Raw genomic sequence first — 9,980 nt, forward strand, 5'->3', positions numbered from 1 at the left:
GCCCCCCATGACCCTGGTGAGGATTAAGGTGTAGAGATGATGGATGGATGGTTCTGAGGCTTTTTTCATGGTTTGATTTATTTCTTCTGAAACAACAAGCGGAGATGGAGCAAATCAGTAGACGGTCACATGGATTAATAAGAAATAATCCGTCGATCACTGACGGACTCGTCTCCACGTTCAGTCTGAATCTAACAGACTTCATCTGAGTTTTATTCACGTGATGAGTTAGTTTTAGTTTTACAGAATCACCTCTGGAGGTGATGAAGAGTTGTTAATGACACACTTTGAGCTGAGATTTGGTCGTTTTTTTCTCATGAAACTGAAAGTCACAGACGAGTAGTTCAAGGACTGTTGGAAAGTTGAACATCTGAGGATTCTCTGTGGAGTTTCAGGGTCCAGATAATCAAACGAAGCAGAAAAATGGCAAATAAGTGCAAGAACAACATCAACTCATACTTTTAATTTACAGAACATTTAGTTTCCTCGTGTCACCGTTCTGACCACAGCATGTTTTACACTTTACTGCTTCTGCTGGATTCACAGAACCTCCCTCAGAGATCAGTAAAGTGTTTCTGTTCTGTGATAACCACAGTGCAGTGACAGCAGAGACGTTTAAAAAGAACATAACAAAGCTGCAGGACTGGAGGCTGTAGAGGACCTCCACCCTGACTGGTGACCAGTGGGACCAGCAGCACTTACTGGTTAAAGCTCCAGTGAGAATAAACAGAAGTCAGTTGTTTTTATTCTGCAGTGACACGGTGCAGACGTCAGCGTTTCACTGCTTCACTGCCGTTGATCCTCATTAGTTGTGTTTCTTGAGGAACTCCACAGTAACTGTGGGACCAGCGGCCTCCATCTTGGCTCCTCGCTGAGTTTCTGATTCTTCTTTTGCAAACACATTCCAGAGGCTGCTGTCCTCGAACAGCCCGGACCGAGCTTCTCCTGGAGGCCCAGGAGGTTTTCGCTTCTTATCGTCTCCTGGTTTCTTCCAGCTGCAGATCAGAGCTGCTCGTTACATAATCGCTCTTTTAAGGCGGAAATGTTTGTGCGGGCAGCAGGGTGGGAGCTGCATTCCTGCTCCGAGATGACAGGAAGAGACGCAGGAAGCAGCGGCCGCTTTATTTATTCCCTGAGCTGCTGCTGGACGAATTAAAGGCCTAAAGGCTGCGGGATGAACGGAGCCGGTCCTCTGGTCCGGTTCCACCAGGACCAAGCTCTCGGCTCCATGTGCTTCAGATTTGCTGTTCTGCTCTGGAATGTGCCTCAGATTTGGGTCAGAAAGATAAAATATAAAAGAGGCTCTGTGTGACGATACAAAGGAAACTAGCTGTGTGTTTGAGTGAAGCTCGGCTGGTTGTTGTTGTTGTTGTTGTCGTTGTTGTTGTTGTTGTCGGTCAGCGTTTGTGTGTCTGTGATTATGTGTTTGAGATAAACTGCAGCTTGTTGCCAAAAAACCATCAAGACGAGATAAAAACTGAATATTTTGCGCAGACAAACGGTACATAATTTGAATTCCAGCTTCCAGCTGAGGAATCTGAGTTCAGATCATATGTCGCCACGACAACCGGGTCACAGCCTCCACTCATTAACAAAATAACACGATAACGTACAACAATGCCAGTTTTAATGCAGTTATTCCTTAAATCCAACATTCTGGCTTCATTACAAACCCTGGTTCATTCTGTTCATCAGTCTAATTGTGAGATAAACGATAAAATGAGCTCCGAGGGGAACGTCTGGATGTGTCGCTGCTCTTCTCTCACTTCGTTTCACATTGAAGGATCCATCGTCCAGCAGGAATAATCCTCTGTGTGTGTTAGTCATTAATCTGTGGAGCTGAAAATGTGCTTTCAGATGAATATGTATTCAAACAACGCATTCTCCCTCCAACGTCCAGTTTTGTGCACTTAAAGGAACATTACGTATTTTAGTTTCCTGTCAGCTCCTCGAAAAGACAAAAATCTGGTATTTAAATATCTGCGTGGCATCTGAGAGAAAGCAGAGTTCAGATAAAGAGCTGATGTGGACAGAAGGCGAGCAGACGAGCACAAAATGTGACGTTACAGGACGACAGGCAGCTGAGCAGGCTGCACAGGAATGCAACACACACACACACACACACACAGGAAACAGGGTATAAACAGTGTGTGTGTGTGTGTGTGTGTGTGTACAAGAACGCAGGTTGGTGTGTACTTACACACACACACACACACTACAGCAGCCGTACAAAGTGTGTGTTGTTGGTATTTCCTGGTTGCCGAGCTCATTGTTGGACTTTTAAACGTTCTGTTTCCTGTCAGTCCGTCTTCAGGGATTAAATTACCCCTCAGACGTTGTTTTATTTCCCTCAACTTTAGGACAAACTCACAGTTTGTTGCTCGATGACATTATTATCCTTTGTTTTATTCTGCAGCGGAGAAGCTTTAACGTTTTCTTAGTTTTAAGCTCTATGCATCCTAAATTTAACCCTCTGAACTCCAACAGTCTCATTTTAACTCAATGAGGTTCATGCGTCACTAAAGTCCTGCAGCTCTGTGGAACCAGAACATGGAGGAGGAGGAGAGAGAACTCAGAGACGTGTTCTGTCAGCAGAACTCAGTTAGAACAATGGAGACCAGAGAGAAGAAACATACAGTTGAATTTTTTTCCATTATTTATTTTCCTCAGACGTTAAACATGTCGTCTCCTCGTTGAACTGCCTCGGTTGTTGTGAATTAGTTTCCAGACTCGCCTCCTGTCTGCTCTGTGGAAACACTGCCTGCAGTTCAACTGAGAAATACAGATTTTTTTTTGTTCTGTACAGACTTTTGTCAGAAAACAGTGAATTTCTAAATGACCAGAGAATAAAGTGGTTTGATGGCAGATGTTCAGTTAATTTGTGTTGCACAGAACGAGGACAGTGTTGAAAAGCTGAAGGTTTGTAATTGTGTTCCTCGTTGGCCAGATCTGCCTCAGAAAACAGATTTTATTCAGTCCTGGTTAAATAAGGGGCTGCAAGGTGGATCGGTGGTTAGCACCGTCGCCTCGCAGCTAGAGGGTCGCCGGTTTGTGATCTTTTTGCGTGGAGTCTCCATGTTCTCCCCGTGCAGCGTGGGTTCTCTCCGGGTTCTTCCTCCCACAGTCCAGAAACATGCTGAGGTTAATTGGTGATTGTAAATTGTCCGTAGGTGTGAATGTGAGTGTGCTTGGTTGTCTGTCTCTAAGTGTAGCCCTGTGATAGACTGGTTACCTGTCCAGGTGAACCTGCCTTCACCCTGAGTCAGCTGGGATAGACTCCAACCCCCCACGACCCTAGTGAGGATTAAGGTGTAGAGATGATGGATGGATATTTAAATAAGGTTTAATAAATGTACAGGGAGCAGTGACACAGTCTGGAAGGACTTTGATGCCGCTTTAGAGACTGGAAAGGAATCATGATGGTGTCGCTCTGTTCAGAGGTTCCACGGATCCAAGGCTCTCAAGTTAGTGCCTCAATGTGCCTCAAGTTTCTCTGAATCAGCTCCAACTAGAAAATCAATAAAGGACCAAGTGCAGGTCATAAACCCTGGTGGACTCCAGTTTTACCTCTGAAACTGTCTTCAGGTTGTAGTTTGGTCGTTTAATGAGAAAAGCAGGACTCTGAGCTGCTCGTGTTCTGGTCAGAGTTAAAGGTTCTGGTTCTGGCTGTTGTTCTGTCGGTGTCCAGCAGAGACGCTGAGCTCTGGATGTCTCTACTCTGAGGTCATCCGCCGTCGGAGGGGATTTCCTCATGTAGGTGTTGGTTTCTGAGCAGCAGGAAACACTGATTCTGTTGGTGTGTTTCTGAACACCGACCATCGTCCGGCTGCACACGCTGAAGATTCATCAGCTCAGTGTTTAAACCAGAACCCAATGAGGGAAACTTCTGTTTAAAGGGTTCTGATAATAACTCATCATCACAATCAGCACATAAAACCTCACAGTTCAGCTCCTGTTACTGAAGTGACTATAAGCTGAGAAGCATTTTGTTTGCAGAAAATAGTGATTTCATCAAATCTGTGCCTCATTTTGGAGAGAAAAGTGAAGAAACTCATTAATTCTGTTGCTGTTGGTTCTGAAAGATGTTGTCAATCTGGGCAAAGGCCAGTTTTTTGACACGAAAACAGATGAAACAACGTCTTGTTGGATAATAAACGAACCCTGTGTGCAGAAACAGATGAGATGCAGCAGGTGACAGAATAAAATCTAATTTTTAAATTGCACACAACTGATGGAGAGAAAATACCAAAGTGGTGAACCAGCATTTTTCTCATGGTGACCTACATACCTTTATGGTGACCCACCTGTCTGCAGGGGGCGGAGCTTCACGTGCCCCACCTGAGGGTTTGACTGACTGAGGAAAATAAGCAAAAGGGCAAATAATAAAACTAAAGAAAAAAAAAAAAGAAATGTCCAACACTGTACAGATATTTTACTACTTTAATTTTACATTTGTCTCCTCTCTGCCTGCAGTTCATCCTAATGGGCACATGTTTTTCATGTGACTGCTACAACATGGTTTTTACCTGATCTGTGCAGAATAACATGATTTTAATGAAACATTCATGTTTTTCAAAGGATGAGAAGTTCAAGGACTGTTGAAAAGTTGAAAATCCAACAGGTTCGATAAATGGGGTTCTTTTGAATTAGACAACGACAAAATGTCTTTCAAACCAGTTTTATTGACGCATCAGCTGATGAAACCAGGATCACAGAGAAGAGTTTCTCATCACGTCTTTGTGTTTGTGTCTTGCAGGAGATGGCGGTTCGAGCTCTGAAGCAGACAGGAAGCAGAAACATCGAAGCAGCTTTAGAGTACATCAGTAAAATGGGCTACCTGGATCCTCGCAATGAGCTCATCGTCCGTGTCATCAAGCAGACCTCACCAGGTGAAAGTTCTACCTGCTCCCAGTCGTTTCTGTCCTCTGAATGATTCCCTGCAAGTCTTTGTAACCGTCATTGGCAGGATGTTGGATTTATTTGCTGTAATGTTCTTATTCTTGTAGGTAAAGCTGGTTTACCAAACTCTTTGGACCACCGACCCCCCTTGGAGGCTTCAGGTGAGGCGGCTGCTATGGCTCCATACCACCAGATGGGGGCGCCCCTGTACGACGGGGCAGCAGGGTATGTTGCTGAGGGGGAGATGTCCAGAACCTACCTGAGCGCTCCGCCCGTGATGAACTACATGATGCCTCCGTCTGGAGCAGGTCAGGGTCCAGCGATGGGAAACCCAATGGGTCGCCCCCCCAGTATGGGCTCCTACCCCCCAGTGATGCCCCAGAGCAGCCCGGCCGGCACCATGTTCCCCCCGGGGGCCCAGCCCAAGGCCTACCCTGGCACCATGGAGCAGCATGGTCCCATGATGAGCTACAACGTACCGGGTCTGCCTCTACAGCTCCAGCCGCAGCCACCAGGTGGCGCCGGGACGCACTACGACTACGGCCACGGCCGGCCCCACCTGATGGAGCCGGCGGGCTACGGAGTGAAGAGGACCCCCTCCTTCCAGAATAAGATGGCGGCACCCCCCATGGCGCCCCCAGACAACTATGTCAGCATGCAGGGTAAAGCCGGTCTGGGTCAGAACGGGCCGGGACCAGGGGGAGGGTACCCTGCTAACTTGTACCTGCCCCCCCACTCCCACCCCCGACAGGCTAGCCCCACCTCCCACCAGGTCCACCTGATGTCCCGATCCCCCGGCGGGGTGGCGGCCATCGGACCAGACTTCTCGGACCTGCCTCAGGGCTTGATGACACCTTCCAGAGCCAGCCTGAACTTGGACCTGTACGAGCACCACTGGGCTGGACCTCCAGGCCCAGAAGGAGCCCCTCCGGCCCGGCAGCCTCAGCCCCAGGGTCCCTTCAGGGGGGAGGTACGGGTCCCTAGCAGAACCAACTCCTTCAACAGTCGGTCTGCGGGTCCAAACGGTGTCCGGCCTGCGATGGCGGCGCCACCTGCAGCTGGGAAGCAGGATCCAGCGCTGGGCCCCCCAAACACCATCACCGCCGTCACGTCCCCACCGATCCAGCAGCCGGTGAAGAGCATCCGAGTGATGAGACCGGAACCAAAGACCGCGGTGGGCCCATGCCACCCAGGCTGGATGGCTCAGGAAGCAGCAGAACCTCTGGGCTTCATGCCGGAGGAGACCTTCTCCCTGGAGCCGGCTCAGGAGCCCCGCTGCCCTCCTCCTCCATACCCCAAAAACCTGCTCCTGTCCGGGGCCACCGCTGAGCCGGGAGCCCTGGAGGGAGCCATGTGTGGAGCTCCGGACCTGAGCGGCTCCGCGGCCAGAAGCTCACCCGGAGGCAGCGGGAAGAACGAGGAGAACCAGCAGGTGAAGGAGAAGACGAAGCTGGGAAAGGGAGAGAAACCGGTGAAGGACAAGAAGCAGATCCAGACGTCTCCGGTTCCCGTGAGGAAGAACGGACGAGACGAAGAAAAGAGGGAGTCTCGGATCAAGACCTACTCGCCGTTCGCCTTCAAGTTCTACATGGAGCAGCACATCGAGAACGTGATGAAGACCTACCAGCAGAAACTGAACCGCAGGCTGCAGCTCGAACAGGAGATGTCCAAGGTGAGAAACGGCCTCCAGTTCAGTTCTGTTGATACAGAACCGGTTCACATCACAGAGTAACTAGAACCTGCTGAGAAAACAGAGAAACACAACAAGTCCACCTTTAAACAGGCTCATTTCCTGCTTTGTAAAACAAACAAGTTCAAAGTTACAGATAAACGACTGAAAACTGGTTTTTGCTGTGATAACGTTTCACGTTTTGTTTAACGTCTGTAAGCAGGATTCAGTAGAACTCAGCAGGAGGTTCATGTTTCACTCCAAACAGCTGACGTTGGACTTATGGAGACACTGAGAGCGTTTGAGACTCGGTGGAGACGAACATTCGTTTTTTGTGTCGAGCTTTGTTAGTTGTGATTTTTTTTTTTCAGCATTGTTCCTTCTTATAAAAACCTCCATATTTACAGATTTTTCATCTATAAAACCAGTAAATCTTCTCTGAAGATTCCGTCTCATTCAGTGTCTGGAAGATGGTCTTCTTGTGTTTTCAAGATTAGAATCAGTGAAGATTCTTAATTTGAATCTCAATGATGGACTTCAACTGGAGGATCTGCTGCTGAAGTTCTTGTTCCTGGAGATCAGGATGAGTTTGCAGCAGTGACGTACTGGAGTTTTAGACAACCAGAGCTTTGTGTTCAGTCTGACGTTTGCATGAACCACCCTGAACCCTGACGCTGACCTCCGACCTTTTCCTTTGAAGCGTCTGAAGGTGTTTTTAGGGAACAGTTAGTGTAAAGGTTGGGCTCATTCCTGCTCATTAGTAACCAGATGTTTTCAGCTGCTTCTTAAAGGTTTGTGTACTCGTTGTGTTTCCTCCTCACACCTGCAGGCCGGCCTGTCGGAGGCTGAGCAGGAGCAGATGAGGAAGATGTTGAACCAGAAGGAGTCGAACTACAACCGACTCCGACGAGCCAAAATGGACAAATCGATGTTCGTGAAGATCAAGACGCTCGGCATCGGTGCTTTCGGAGAAGTTTGTCTGACGCGTAAAGTCGACACTGGAGCGCTGTACGCCATGAAAACGCTGCGAAAGAAGGACGTCCTGAACCGCAACCAGGTGAGCGCAGACATTTCTGATCATATAAATCAGATGAACCGTGTTGATCCCTCATCAGGAAACGTAACAGCAGCTAGATGGAACAGAGATGAAGAAGCAGGACAAGAAGTACAGTGAGGATAAAAATAAAGATGTGAACAGCTTTTACAATAATAATAATAACTTTATTTGTACTTTTCAAAACAACGTTTTTTTTTTACAATAAAAGAACATCAAATTAGACAAATAATGGGAAAAAAAGTCACTATTCATAGACATTGGACAGTAGGAGGACGGTCCTGCTGGTCTGGAGGGGTTAGCCTTTAGCCTAGCATGGATCCCGGCTCCCTTCCTCTTCCTTTGTCTACATTCGTACCATTTGCGCTTCCTTCTCTCTCGGGTAGCTGCCAGTGTAGTCTCCGATCGGACTCCGTGTTGGTGTAGTATGTCCACATCACAACCGATCACCGCAATTTTAGCTCTGTTTATTGTCCTGATGATGGTGATGATGATAAAGATGCTGCTGTGGTGTGACCTCAGGTGGCCCATGTGAAGGCAGAGCGTGACATCCTGGCGGAGGCCGACAACGAGTGGGTGGTCCGTCTGTACTACTCGTTCCAGGACCGCGACAGCCTCTACTTCGTCATGGACTACATCCCTGGAGGGGACATGATGAGCCTGCTCATCCGGATGGGCGTCTTCCCAGAACCTCTGGCCCGGTTCTACGTGGCCGAGCTGACGCTGGCCATCGAGAGCGTCCACAAGATGGGCTTCATCCACCGCGACATCAAACCCGACAACATCCTCATCGACCTGGACGGACACATCAAGCTGACCGACTTCGGTCTGTGCACCGGCTTCCGCTGGACCCACAACTCCAAGTACTACCAGAAAGGTGGGTTTTGGTTCTGGACTCATGGAACCTGCAGCCTGCTTGACATTCTGTGTGGTTATTTACAGAGAACTCTTCATACAAATCAAATGCAACACAAACTTCTTCACAGCTGATTAAATAAAACGTCATCACGTAGCGAGGAAACAGCAGGGAGCTCAAAGGAGACGAAATAACACGAATAAAGAACACGTCTAATGTTAGAACGTAAGCAGGCAGGTGAAGGGACTTCATAAAAACAATGTCAGAAAGTGAATATGTAGAGAAATCCATAAAGGAGTTTCAAGAAAATAATGAATGACTAAAATCAAATCCATCAAAAGTCTGACTGAAGAGATTGTTGGGTTCAGCCTCAGCAGCTCGCCTCTCTGCTGCTCTTCACAGATCTGGACCAAAACAGCTAAATGCTGCCTGGTTCTGGTTCTGACTGTAGAAGACCAGATGGTTCTGGTTTGTTGTTCTGCAGCAGAACCCTGACCGGACTGGAACGTGTGAAGATGATTCTAAAGGAAACAAAGTGGAACATGTTGGTTTAACGTCCACCAGCTTTCTGATGGTCTTTAATATTTATCAGCTTCAGTTTGAAGGACGTGGAGACAAGAGAACTACAGATCGATTATTAAGGGCTGCAGATTATTGATGATCAGAAATATGAGAACTGAGGGACATTGAATGTTCTTTGTGAAGATCCTGTCAGTCATAAGCTGGATTCTTCATTAATGACATGATTATAACTGAATGCGTTCAGCAGAAACAGGAGCGACGGCGTCATCGCAGGATGTTACAGCCTTCTCCTGTTCACTGATCGATCGATTAGTTCAGATCAATAACAGTTTGTCTCCTGCTGTTCTTACTCTGTTTATATTCTGTCGCTTTTATTTCCCACCTAAAACACCTTTGATCATTTACACTCTGTTTCAGTTTAATCCGTGGCTGCCTGTAGCTTAGCTGCTAGCTGCTAGCTGTTAGCGTAGCATCAACCACTGTTACTGTCTGTTGCGTCACTGTGTTGTGCTACTGAGTTGTGTTCCTGTGTGCAGGCAGCCACGTCCGACAGGACAGCATGGAGCCCAGTGACTTCTGGGACGATGTCTCTAACTGTCGCTGTGGCGACCGGCTGATGACTCTGGAGCAGCGAGCCAATCGGCAGCACCAGCGCTGCCTGGCCCACTCTCTGGTGGGGACCCCGAACTACATCGCCCCGGAGGTGCTGCTGCGCAAAGGTGGAAACACATCGACACACAGAATCACACAGCACACAGGTTGATGCTGCCAGTCCGCTGAGTGTGAGATCCTGGTGTGGGTCAGATGGCTGACACCAGGGATCTGTAGCTTAAACACGACAACCAATGAAAACAGTGTTGGTCCAGTTCAGTCACAGAAGGCACAAAATGTGTCTGCAAAAAAACTAATAATATGAAAGTCTATCTGTAAAGTCACTTCCTGTGTGTACGTTTGTATAGTGAGGTCACTTCCTGTGTGTA

At 47.9% G+C, this 9,980-nt stretch overlaps 1 protein-coding gene across 3 annotated transcripts in view; it reads left to right on the forward strand.

Annotated features, from left to right (window-relative positions):
* The window catches only part of lats2 (large tumor suppressor kinase 2), a 23,922-nt gene that overhangs the window by 10,502 nt on the left and 3,440 nt on the right, over positions 1 to 9,980 (forward strand). For all 3 annotated transcript variants that reach the window (XM_008301381.1, XM_008301379.1, XM_008301380.1), the window contains 5 exons: positions 4,757 to 4,889; positions 5,007 to 6,571; positions 7,398 to 7,625; positions 8,145 to 8,499; positions 9,537 to 9,719. In XM_008301381.1, the coding sequence (XP_008299603.1) occupies positions 4,757 to 4,889; positions 5,007 to 6,571; positions 7,398 to 7,625; positions 8,145 to 8,499; positions 9,537 to 9,719 (2,464 nt within the window). The remainder of the gene's footprint in view (positions 1 to 4,756; positions 4,890 to 5,006; positions 6,572 to 7,397; positions 7,626 to 8,144; positions 8,500 to 9,536; positions 9,720 to 9,980) is intronic.

This window comes from Stegastes partitus, unplaced genomic scaffold (assembly GCF_000690725.1).
Source record: "Stegastes partitus isolate 25-593 unplaced genomic scaffold, Stegastes_partitus-1.0.2 Scaffold1668, whole genome shotgun sequence".
NCBI classification, from domain to species: Eukaryota; Metazoa; Chordata; class Actinopteri; family Pomacentridae; genus Stegastes; species Stegastes partitus.